Source organism: Triturus cristatus, chromosome 10, assembly GCF_964204655.1.
Source record: "Triturus cristatus chromosome 10, aTriCri1.1, whole genome shotgun sequence".
In the NCBI taxonomy this organism is placed as follows: Eukaryota; Metazoa; Chordata; class Amphibia; order Caudata; family Salamandridae; genus Triturus; species Triturus cristatus.
In genome coordinates this window covers 1123858644-1123871615 of record NC_140593.1, presented here as the reverse complement: position 1 = coordinate 1123871615, position 12972 = coordinate 1123858644, and the positions used below count along the sequence as shown (strand labels likewise).

At 48.1% G+C, this 12972-nt stretch overlaps 1 protein-coding gene and 1 long non-coding RNA gene across 2 annotated transcripts in view; one reads left to right on the top strand and one right to left on the bottom strand.

The window, feature by feature from the left end:
• MEIOB (meiosis specific with OB-fold) overlaps positions 1 to 12972 on the top strand; it is an 877351-nt gene that overhangs the window by 628707 nt on the left and 235672 nt on the right. Inside the window, exon 11 of the mRNA XM_085629370.1 lies at positions 12592 to 12745. Coding sequence (XP_085485496.1) covers positions 12592 to 12745 — 154 coding nt within the window. The remainder of the gene's footprint in view (positions 1 to 12591; positions 12746 to 12972) is intronic.
• The window catches only part of LOC146796686 (uncharacterized), a 221305-nt gene that overhangs the window by 79726 nt on the left and 128607 nt on the right, over positions 1 to 12972 (bottom strand). The window lies entirely within an intron of this gene.

Sequence of the window (12972 nt, the reverse complement as noted above, 5' to 3'; positions counted from 1 at the left end):
TTTCTTGGTCTGAATTTCTGAGCAGAATGTAAAGAGGTACTTTCTCAGGCAAGAGCCCCAAGTACGAATAAGACTTACAGATTGAAATGGAAGCGTTTCTGTATCTGGTGTCAAAACAATGGCCTCCATCCTTTTGAATCAAGGGACTTTTCGAGTTTTCCCTCCAGTCAAGCCTCCTCCTCCTCTTTGGCATCCGAACTTGATTGTCACCCAGCTTATGAAGCCTCCTTTTGAACCGATTCACAAAGCAGAGTTGAAAGTCCTCTCCTGGAAGGTAGAGCTTCTTCTAGCTTTGACTTCTGCGAGGCGTGTGGGAGAAATGCTGGCTCTCACCATTCAGGAACCCTTTCTACAGTTCAAAAGAGGAACAGTGGTACTGCGTACTAACCCAAAATTCATTCCTAGAGTTCCTTCGGACTTTCATTTGAATGAGCCGGTAATTCTTAAGACTTTTTTCCCTCAACCGGCTACTCCAGAAAGTCTTCTCAAATGTTTGTGTCTTTTAGTGACCCTCGTAAGGGATTTCCTCTTTCCAAGCAGGGATCGCTCGTTGGATCACTAATGCTATCCAATATTGTCACAAGGCAGTGGGCAAGCCCCTGGAATGGCGAGTCCGTGCTCATTCCACGAGGGCAATGTCTTCTTCTTCAGCCCTCTTTGCTGGTGTTCCTATCCGGGAGAACTGCCGTGCAGCGACCTGGAGCAGTACACATACGTTTACAAAGCATTACTGCCTCGATTATGTGACGCAGAGTGACACAGCAGTCGGCCAAGCAGTCCTGAAGAACCTCTTCACTAGCGGTGAGCTTTCCCTTTCATCCCTCCTTCCATGTTACTGTTTTATCAGCTCTAGCACATTTTTTAACCTTATGTATTTATGTTTTGATATTTCTAAGTATGGTGTTGACCATTGAGAATGTCTTCATGATTTGTTGGCTTTGTTCCTAGTTTAATATTGGTAATGGTTCCAAAAGATGTGCTGATAACTACTAGCTACTCTGATACAAGCATGGGAATCTATGAATGTTCCAATACTGGAGTAAGAAAACAAGTTACCTACCTGTAACTTTGGTTCTCCAGTATTGGAAACTTTCATAGATTCCCATGCGACCCACCCGCCTCCCCTGGGAAATCTCAGCCTCTGTCATCTTCAGTAGTTTGGTTACACAACGGCTACGAAAATCTGAGGTTCTGAGCTTCTCTAAGGAGGGTTCTAGGGGGTGTGGCTAATCTGATTGGTTGTTCTTTTTTTTGGTCTCTTTTACAAAAAGAGGTGGATAGGTACAAGAATGGGCCTAGGCCTAGGTTCTGTTTTGGTAATGGTTTATATTGCTATTTTATGTATATTGGGGATTCCCATTCCGACAACGGGCAATGATACAAGCATGGGAATCTATGAAAGTTTCCAATACTGGAGAACCAAAGTTACAGGTAAGTAACTTGTTTTCTTCTCCTCATTGCGCCTCCTTACGCCTCCCCTGGGGAAGCATAAGATTCTGACGCATTCCCAGGTTTACGAAACTTTGTAAATCTGTGAATGCGGCAGAATCCACGTGTATTTTGTGTGGAAACACTCACAGTAACACCCATGGCACTACCCTTTCACGCAAAGTGATACGTGACAAGGCCATGAAAAGCGTGGCCTTGTAAATATAGACCAGCACACTGTGCGGCACAAGGGGCTTGTAAATAAACCTCTACATCCATTAAAGAATCTGAAGTTTTCCATCCCTCAGTAACACTTCAGATATTCAGTACAGGCATTCGTTTTCAACCATTTAAATAGAGGAAATGATTGTGAGAAGTTGGCCTGATATATGATGTCACTAATTCTAGTGTACACCTTGTATCAGTCCAAACAACCCTTATGGTGATTGGTTGTAAAGTCAACCTTATAGACCGGCTATCCTAGTGGTAGCATGGACAAGAGCAGTCTTAGGCTAAACTCTGAATGGCATGTGAAGCCAGCTGTTATACCATATATAATCCCTTGAATACCAAATGAAAGGACACCACAACAGATATATATATAAAATAAAGTGTATTTATTATAGTCAAACCCTCAGCACTCTTTATGAGATTCGAGGTAAGTACAACACAGTCTTATTTAAGCATACATTAAGTCACACAGGTAAGTAATACAGTTAGGCCCTAGGGGCCACGCAAACCAAATACTAAGTAAGTGGTATAAGGACCACTGTCACGGAAATAGGATAGGCCTAGGCCTAGGGAATCGCTGGGGCTACACTACACTACCAACAGTTTGGAAGTGGGAGGCCCACAGAATTCAGGTGCAGAGTGGAAACACTCACGCGTAATGCGTAAAAGTCGATAGAATCACTAGCAGTTAGAAATAAGCAGTTTTAGGACACTTCTGGTATAGCTAGAAAGTCGAGACTCGGAAAATAGACCCTAGGATAGTCAATACCCTTGTGAGCACCGGAGTACCCAAGTTACCTAGCCCACGGGCTGCGGGTGCATAGGTGTGAACTTGCGTCGGGTTTCGTCGTGGACTTCTATGGATGCCTGAAGGAAAGTTGCTGACAGGCAGTCAGTGAAGAGTGTCCGGTGGATCCCAAGGCTGGGATCAAGAAGGAAGGATACCTGCAAGCAGAAGGGACAGAGTCTGGGTCACTAGCCAGTGATCACGTGGAACCAGGAAGGAACCAGGCGATGTCGTGAAGATGCAGGTGAAGAGGTGAAGCTTGTCACAGCAGCCATGGGTACCAGGAGACGTCGAGGACGACCAGGACCAGGAGGCGAGCTGTCCCACGAAGGCTCTTGCTGTCGGCGGCGTCGAAGTCGAACTAGGACTCACCAAGCCTTGGCAAGCGGAACCCACGAAGAATGGAGGACTTGCTTCTGGTGCAGACCAGGAAGGTCTGGGGTGCTTCTCTTTTGCAGAGGAGCAGGAGCCAGTTTGGAGGAGCCAAACCAGCAGTGGAAATTCAAAGGTGTGTCGTCGCAAAGGCCGCTAGCCAACGGGCAAGCAACCGGACAGACGCGGCAAGCAGGAAAATGCAGAAGGGCCCCACCAAGGACTCGTGGAGTGTGAGGGGCTGATCTTTGGTGCAGATGGTGCTTGGGGTTGGGGCTTCTTAATCCCCGGTGCACAACTTCGAGCTTACCTCAGAAGCTGCGTGGGAAGATACTCGCCACTTTTCCCAGGTAGCCGGTCCCACGTCTCTCGTCGCCTCCACGGATCTCAGCTCGGCTGTGGATGTGGATCAGGGTCGGAGAAGTCTGGAAGTCAAGGCTCTGGTCAGGCTCTGCAGTCGGTCCCTCGTAGAACTTCAGCAAAGCAAAGGGTAAGTCTCTTGATGGTGCCTGTTTGCACAGGGTAGCCACTCCTTGGCCACAAGGGAGATTCTTCAGTCTTCTTCTTTCGTCGAATGTCGAAGGTCCAGAGTTTCTGTTCAAGTTGCAGGTTCAGGATAATCTAATCTCCTGGGGCCCAGCTCCCACACTTATACTAATCTGGGGGGCTGGGTTGCCTGCTAGGTCACGCCTTATGGTGGGACCTGGGAGGGGGGTGGTTACACTCCCTTCCCTTTGTCCAGTTTCGTGCCAGGAATGGGGCTGGAGTGCCCCAGCACCGGTTTGAACTGGACTATGCATGGGACACCTTGTGTGCCCCAGGCAGTGTCTCGTTTCTTTCATCCCTCCCTGCCCCAATACACTAAGGCCTGTCTGGGGTGGTGCTCGCACCTCCCAAGGCAGGAAACCTATTGTCCAAGCCTCCCGTGCCGGGATCACTCCCAGCAGCAGGAGGTCAGACTTGTGTCGTGGCAGCAGCATCCATTTTGTGATGCTGGGGCTCTGGTTAACTTTAACCGGGTAAGTAGGTTTCAACATGTCTTCTCCCTCTAGAAGGGAGGGATAATATCCTCATCCCCAGAAATGGGATGGGGGTATTATTCCAAAGTGTTAGACACCTTACACAACATGTTTTGATAAAGCCAAACCATAGTTACCATAACCGTTTAAGATTATAAGGCACTTTAAGAGTATATGGTAGGCTATATCATAGAACAGCTATAAGGACATGGTTCCGAAAGCTGCAGACAGGCTCAGCTCATGCTAGAGCACCATCTCACATGTTACCAAGCACTCTGCCTCCAGGATTGTTAAGGCCTGCCATAGGAGTGGCTGATAGGTACACATGTGTCTATATATAAGGTAGGTATAGGAATACTACACCTAAGCAAGGGGTGATTACACGACCTTGCCCCAGCTGAGTAATCAGCCAGTTGTGTCCTAATGGAAGGCCAGGCCAGGTGTGGCATAATACATGCTGCAGCCCCTGGTAGGCCTAGGGTACACCTATGCCCTGGGTACCTAAGGTACACTGTACAGGGGCCAATAAGGTGATCCTATCCAATTGGGTTATGCACCTTTAGTACATAGTATTGATTTAGAGAGAGAACAGCAGGGCTGTGGATCTGATCAGCAGGCCCTCAGCCACATCTAAGTCGAAAACCAGTAAAGCAAAAGCAAAAAGTGGGGGTGAACATAGAAAGCAGACCCTACTCTCCTACACAGATGACCTCACTGGCCCACCCAAAACCTCCATTGCTCCTCCAAAAAGCATACTCCATGCCACTGCAATGCATTTCACAGTGCCAAAAAATCAATCATATGAATCCCACTCCCACTGGCTTCCCCTTAAATCAAAAATGTAATTTAAAATCACAAGTATAACTCACAAATCTATCTCTAATAGGGATCCCTCCTAGTTGATGGAAAAACAGCAGTTAATGGTGGGAAAAGGAACACGGACAAAGTGATCCTCCAAATACTGAACAATAAACCCACGAAACAAGCCTTCTCATCCCTTGTCCTAAGACTCTGGCACTCAATTCCTGACCACATGAGACTAAACCAAAACCACTTGGGTCAACAACTCGTGCTGACAACCTCTTTCCCTAGACACTTGACTTCGTTATTAGAAATTAGGCAAAGAAACTGATTGCAACTCTCGACGCACAGGAAGGCTCTTTGATAGAAGCTTGGACCATATTCCTAACAACACTATTGAAGGAATCGCTGGAAACCAGCCAGCTTAGACCCTTTGGACGTGACCAGAACAAACATCTGAATAAAATAGATATAAACCTAAGAACAGAACTAAGAAGAACAATCAAACGGACAAGGGGTACTACAGTGCCTGAAGCCACATGGTATCAAATACAAAAACTGAAGAGGCAATATAAAAAACGAATCTGGGAAGACAAAAAAAACAAATAGACAACTTATGGTCAAAGATCCTATTCAATGCTAAAAGATCAAACAGAAGAGCTTTCTGGGAACTAGTAAACGGCCTCACAAGACCAACAAAGGTGATAAACAACACCTGTGTAACTGAGCCAGGTTGGATAACGCACATAACTTCGACCTTTTATATAGCACCCGACAAAAGAGTTGAAGCTGTGGAAAAATCTAACCACTCCTTCTCCAAAGTCTGTAACTCATTGATTCAACCAATGTCAACAAATCTGATCGTACCTGTTACATCAGTCAAAGTAGCAAGTCAAATATTCCAGTTCGAGCCACCACAAGCAATGGTCAGGAAACCTTAAGTACTAGGAAGCACTCCAAAGTGCACGATGGCAGTAGACCTACAATTACCACAATATATAGCGGAAAAAACAGCTAAGGTCATTCAAGTGGGCAGACGAGACGGGGCACCAGGCCCAAATGGGATACCACAAGCAATCTGTAAACAGGACCCCAACTTTTGGGACGTCCCGCTGTCTCGCCCTTTTCATGAGGTGGGTAATACAAATAGCCTGCCGGAGAGTTGGAGAGGGTCAATAATTAACTCAGTATATAAAGGAGGAGACCGGCTGATCCAGCCAGTTACCCAATGATCGCCTTACTTGACTCAGAAGCAAAATACTATGCAGCTTTGATTCTATCGGATTTGCTAGACTGGTCAGAGACCAATAACAAAATCCCTCTCAACCAGTCGGGATTTTGAAAAGGTGTTGGTACCACTACCAATCTCCTTTCCTTAGGTTTTTTAGCAGTTAACCTCTTCAATGCCCGTGACGAGCTGGTCTCGTCATGGGCCGCGGTTGCGCTGTGCCCATGACGAGACCAGCTCGTCACAAACCCCGCCCGCTAATGAAACGGCCGGCACAGGGCGGGGAAAGGGGCGGGCACTGAAGGGGTTAAGAATCTACGGCAACAAAAGAGCTTATACCTACGCTTCATAGACTTCAAAGTGGCGTTTGATCGAGTAAACGGAGGCCAACTGTGCCATAAACTAAGGCAGTGGGGTCTCCAGGAAACAACACTTAGAGCCATATTGCAACTATATACGAATACTTGGATGCAAGTCAAAATAGCCGACGCAAGAGGCTCACTAGGAAGATCTACACAAATGCCAGATTAAAGCAAGGGTGTGTCCTGGCCCCACACATGTTCAATCTCTTTATGGCCGATCTCTCTTCAAAGTTAGATGAGGTGAATTCACATCCAGCACACGCCTAGGCATTTTTCCTATCACCCATCTATCTTATGCAGATGACATAGTGCTGTTAAGCCACACACGAACAGGCCTCCAAATGGAGATCAATGAACTGGCACAATTCGCCAAGGGAAACCTGATGGAAATCAATACTTCAAAAACAAAAGCTGTGATTATAAGTCGTCGTGCTCAGAAATATCTGCCATTCAAAATCAGCAATACAGACTTGGAAGTGGTTAGCAGCTACAAGTATTTGGGAGTGCTCATGGATAATCGACTCACTACTCAAAAACATGATGAGACCCAAACAAAAAAAGGAAACAGGCTAATATTTGCCTTCTGCTCAATGGCAAGAAACCCAAAAGGTCTATCATTCACCCCGCTGTTAGCAGTTATCAAAGTTAAACTCTTACCCACAGTGGCATATGCAAGTGAAATCCAGTATGGGAAAGACGCAGCAACCCTGGATGCCTTACAAACAAAGGCTTACAAGATAGTATTCTCTCTACCCCGCAACTCCTCACCTAATGTTTTTTTTTTTTTTTTTTTTTTTTAAAAACCTTTATTTGTGCATAGTAAAGGAACAAATACGGGCCTACAACCATCAGGCCGGCCACAATACGTTGAGCACAGAAACAAACGGTACACCCCCTAGGCATCAACGGTCAAGGCAAGCAACGATTCAGGGTTACACTGGAGGGATCCGTGACACTGGGGCAGGAGAAGTGAAGGTTAATTTTAAGGTTTTTTAAAATGATTTTATCGAGACAGATTCAGTGAAAAAAGGGAACAAGGAGATTCGAGTCCGCGAGATATCTTCATACATTGGAGTGCAGCAGCATCGGTAAGACAGCCGTAGAAATCACATACAGTAAGGCGATGTAACTAGAGAACAGGATCATAGCATTAGTGCATACACACCCCCTAAACGCCGCCCCTTCACAATCCACCCCACACCCGGACCCGGAATCGAAACAAGTATAGCGCAGAGAGATGAAGAAAGAGGCCCATAGAACTAAGAGAAAACAGTAATTTACCCCCCCACCCAACACCAATGCGGAGGCTACGGCCTACCCCCCCCCCAGCATAGTGCCTGTCGCCCAATGAACCCGAAATATAGACGAGAAAGAAAGTAGGAATAGAGTGAAGAAACTAAGGGAAGAAAGAAAGAAAAAGGCGGGGGGGAGCCCACGCAACCACTGAGCACCCGACACCCCCGGCCCACCCAACCTCCACACACTGAAACCCCACTACACCCAAAGACGGTCGTGTGAAGAGAGCATTCAATAATAAGGAAATGAAGGCAAACAGATCACGACAAGCGTGTACAACATGTGCAACAATTCCAGTCCCAGTCCAGCCCGTCCGTGAAACCATGATGACATCGAACAATCTAGCCCTGGCCCGTTCGCGGGCTTACGAGTAGGCCCGCCCCCTCGTGAAGGCCCCGCATCCCAAACAAACAGAGACAATATGGCCGCGCGGAAGAAGAAGGAGAAGCAAAGTCACAAAATGGCCACCGATCATCCAACAAAGTCCCCTTGCACACCACATGAAATCCAAACCTGGCTTGTAAAGTACATAAGTTCCGTATAAAAGGAGCCGTAGACCACCGTGCACGGTTCCTCGTGGGCGTCAGTTGTGGCTCCGCTGGCAGCTCCTGCGGGCGCGGTGAGACAGGCAACATCAAAGCAGGGAGCAACGACCGGGGAATCAAAGTATCCGCCATCGAACAGGAGGGCGTGCGATCCTGGGTACCGGGAAAGCCAACTGCGGACTCCAATGTAGCACTGTTATACCCGGTCGCCGCTTCCCCGCAGGAGGACCAGAGCACTGGCCGACTCACATCTCGTTGATCACAAGCAGGGCGCTCACGACCCGCAGCAGGCAGTATGGTATCGAACCGCTCACTGAGCGTTTGCAAGCCGGCACATAATCGCAGCCGAAAGTCCCGCAGGGCAGCCAGGACGGAGCCGTATGTCAGCGGAGGCTGCGCCCCCACAGCGGCAGCAGTCCGGGACGGCACCGGGGAGCTGGAGTTTGGCAGAGGGAGGGCGAAGCGGGCAGCGGACGAGACAGAAACACCCCCCCCCAGCAGCGAGCAGGCAGCCAGCGCAATGCTGTACCGCTGGACGTTACCGTGGGCAGGGGGGGGGTCGTGAACAGGAGGCAATCCCCAATAGGTCTGCGCCGCGACAGGTGAAAGCCAACAGCCGATGCCCTCCCTCTGGGCTCTCGTTGCGGCCGACTCAACGTCGAGATTTTTGACTGTTTCCCTCGTTTTCATGAGATCAGCCCGGATTAGGTTAACGTCTATTAAGATGGTGTCCATTTTGCGTTCCAAGGACTCTTTGACTCCAGTAATGGCGGCCATGACATCCTGCAGAGTCAGTTCCGGGGTTGCACTCTCGAGGTCCTTCGCGGACTTAGGTGCGCCGCTGGTGTCGGAAGGTGAGCCTTTAGGTAGCGTGTACCTATCAAGCTGGTTGGACTGGGTCAGTTTAGATGATCCGGGACCTCTGGCCGAGGCCCTGTTCGCTTCATTCCTCCCCGTCATCACACTCGGCTCACAGACCGCAGCTGGTACGCCAGCCGCCGCCAGTGCACACGGCGGGGTAGTGCAGGCACTGATTCAGTTGTCTATACTCTTTCCGCAGGTTCGCCGGATCACTTTGCCAATGGCGGTGTGTATCCCCACCCCCGGAAGTCTCCACGTGCGGAGAAGCGCTCTGGGCACCGCCAGGGGAGTCAAGCCACAGCCCGAGGGGAGACACGATTGTCAGGTGGGAGGCCAAGACTTCGCTGAGAGCACCCTTCCACCATCTGCGGGCGGCCCCCTGTACTCTGCTTCCAGCGATACTCACACAGCCATTGGGGCAGCCGATCAAGAACCAGCCGGGTAGCAGCACTTGCTCTTCGTGCTCTGTTTACCAGCACTCTCCCCATTGCAGCATCAGCCACTGCCCCCTCTCAGCTCTGTGTTTCTGGCGTCCACAAGCGCATGCCGGGTCACTAATAAATGTCACAGCCCCTCGCTATGGCCATTGTGTGCACTTGTGGTACTGCGTGCGTTTGGTCCCAGTCTCGCCAGTATTGTGCTCAGCCGCTGAATGCAGCGCGCGGGCCGACCGCCGCGTGCATCCGCAGGGGATCCGAAAATGTTCACACGCCGAGGCGCGACCTTACAAGGTCCCCACACCACTGCCGGCAACACATGCCCCCGGGGAGGCCGCTTCAAGCCGCACTCCGGCCTTCACTCATCGCCCATTGCCGCCGCGGGTCAGCACAGAAACGCCCTCACCCGCTCAGGCGGACCACCGACCGGCGACTTCCGGTCCGCGGCGGCCGCCTCGCAGCCGCACAGCGCCGGCACAGCGGCTCACTCCGGCTCCTGGCTGACCGGGCGCGTGCAGGCCCAGACGATCGGGGTCCGGATCTCGAGGCCACAGGAAGCGTCAAAGTCCGAAAAAGCACGGACGAGCTCCACTCGCCCTCCGGTCATGGGATCTCTCATCAGAGGTCAGGATCTTTGGCCGGATCTATGCCGGGGGAAGGGGATACGGTGGTGCCGAAGATTTACTCGGCCATCTTCCCAATGTCTCCAGGGTTAACGGCTGTCCCCAATGACGGGAGTGCCCGTCTCAGATCGCGGCCGCCATTTTGATCGCGGCCGAGTCGGAGCCCGTCTCAGAGGGAAAGTCGCCTTTTTCTTCACCCACGGGTACTCCAGCACCTCGAAACTGCAGCCAGGGGAGCCCCAAGCATTCCGCTACATTATGCAGCGCTATGGGCTACTTCGGAGGATCAGGATCACTTGCGGCGGAGGGAGGCCGCGGAGGAGCTCCGAGGTCTGCTGCTGTTTACATCGGCGCCAAGCCACGCCCCTCCTCACCTAATGTTAATGTTAATTTGAATTTGTAAAGCGCTTAATACCATCAGGTCTCTAAGCGCTGCCCAGGTGAGATTGGAATTTGGGTTGCAGCAGCAGCACGTACAAAGAAGATACATAACAATAAAAATATGGTACAAAATCTGGTCTAACCGGCAAAACCCAATTAATAATGCACTGTGGCGGGCCCTAGACGATGATCCTCAGTCTGCCTACACTAAGTACCTACGTTCATCCTTAAAACTCACAAATACTACAGGTCTCCAGCAATTAAATCTTCCATTTCCTTTCTTTCGCTAAAGAAAGTGGCCATAAGGCACTCGCTAACGGAGGACAAAATAAGTTTAAGCAAGCGAGCCCATGCATGGATGGTCTTGCAGTCGTATACTAAACTGCAACCGTCAACGTATTTAAACCAGTCATACTCCCCATATTTGAAAACAAAGTTTTTAGCTCTACGTCTCGCTCAATTCCCTCAAATGCTGACCAACCAAGCTGGCAATGCAAAGGCTCGAAATCATGCAGCCTTTGTGGAGCACTGAACCAGGACTTAATTCACCTAATCTGCGTCTGACCAACCTTAAAACCATATTGTCTTCTGTTACTGAAAAAACAATTTAATATAAGAGGCATTCTTACCTGTAGAGCAGCAATACTAAAATGTCTTGATCCAAATGACCCACAACTCAACTGCAACCTAGTGAAATTTATAACCTTGTATGAAAAATGTGTAAAGTCTGGTCTGAGGGGGGACCAGAATAGCACTTTAGAGTCCACATCTCACACAATGGTCCTCTTCTGGCCCACCTCAATTTTATTGTATTATATCAATATGTTAATAAGTCCAATGAATTGAGGTGGTAAGCCTAAAAGTCCCCTCTGAGACTGTGCTTCACAAAACAGACTATTTATTCCACAGTCTCATTCAGCCACAGTTACACTTAAATTCTCATCAACACAGGCTAATTTTTTTGTGGTGGAAGGATAAAATTGATATTTTTAGAGACCATTTGAATTGATTAATTTAAGGTATTCTAGCTGAAAACGTTTCTTGCTGAACAACTGCAATACGTAATTATATATATAAAAAAAAAAAGCAAAACACCGGAGAGGACAACCTGAAATCACGATATTACATCTCACATTTATTTAGGAGGGCAAGGGAACTGCGTGCCCATCAACCAACTGTTCCTAAACTTAGCATGTACTCAACTTCATATAGCCAGGAACTCCTGTGGCATTGTCACACTGCCAGCATAAACTCACAATCTCCAAGTAATATGCCCTAGCTGAGAATCCATCAAGGCCTAGCCTTGTGTATACTATGATGCTAGTGTTACGTGGTGACCAAATTGTATTACCTCACCCTGATTAGGAAACTATTTGCTCACAATTACAAAACGATTCTGGGGATTGTGGGTGAGTTATTGCTAAGCTTCCTGCCTTAGAGGCCGAAAAGACCACACTGTAGTTGTAGACTAGATATATGCCTCTGCATAGCCATGATGACCTAAACGTTTCAGTACTGCTGCACGATAATACCACTCCGGCAATATTCGATCGCCTCAACAAGCTCACAAAGTTGACTGGCACTTGTCTAAGTTCTACATTTTCCCTTTTAACACTTATTACTCCGAGCAAGATGGCTATGTCTCTTAGAGACATTATTAGAAAATCACCTCTGTTTTTCCTTCAGACCCAAGTGACTAATAGAGGGGAAAATGATGCTCTGCTGTTGACTGCCCCACTATGGAGGGCGTGTCCATGAATGCTCTGTGATTTAGGTGAAGAAATTAAATCATAGATTTTGCCCCAAGTAATCATTGTAATTTGGGCAATGTGGGGGAATGTTTTGTGATTTCCTGACTCCTGATTTTGTTGTAATTGGAAGTAGACTAGTCTGGATCCGCTTAGGAGGTATGTTCTTTATTCCATGTTAGGTCCTTCACAGCCACAGCATTGTAGTTTTAGCCAGGGCTCAATCCTTCTATCATGTAACTTTAATTAACAGCCGGACTACCCCTAGCTCCCAGACGCCAGTATCATGCTCTCGCAGTATTGGCACAGCCCATGCATAACCGAACATAGTATCACTATAGATCCTTACAACTGTTTTCTGGAAAATCTCCTCTCACTGAGAAATTTGACTCACTGAATGAAAGTTGAAAACTGCAGGCCTCTTAAATGAAAAAGAAATACTAATTTGTCGAAATGTCGATTTGATTCCTAGTGCAATCTATTGTTGATGTATACACAGTGAAGCAGCTGAAGGCAAAAGCTTTGCAGTGTGTGGGCAAAATGGACACCGTCTATGGAATTGTGTACGCCTATATTTCAATGCTGAATATCGATACTGATGTAGGCAAGATCATACGTAACCGGTGGTAAGTTATAAGCAACATTTATGTAATGCAGGTTTGCATTTAATCTTTTGGTGGCATTTGAGGCTTCAAAAATCTAATGAAATAAGTAATTTACAGTTAAGCAGCTGCCTTTCAACATGGTTCCTAGATTTGTCAACAGCATCTTGTGAAAACACAATGATGTAAATAGCCTTCTGACCAAATGAACAGTTGGAAAGTATGGATTCAAAATCTGGATAAAAATATAT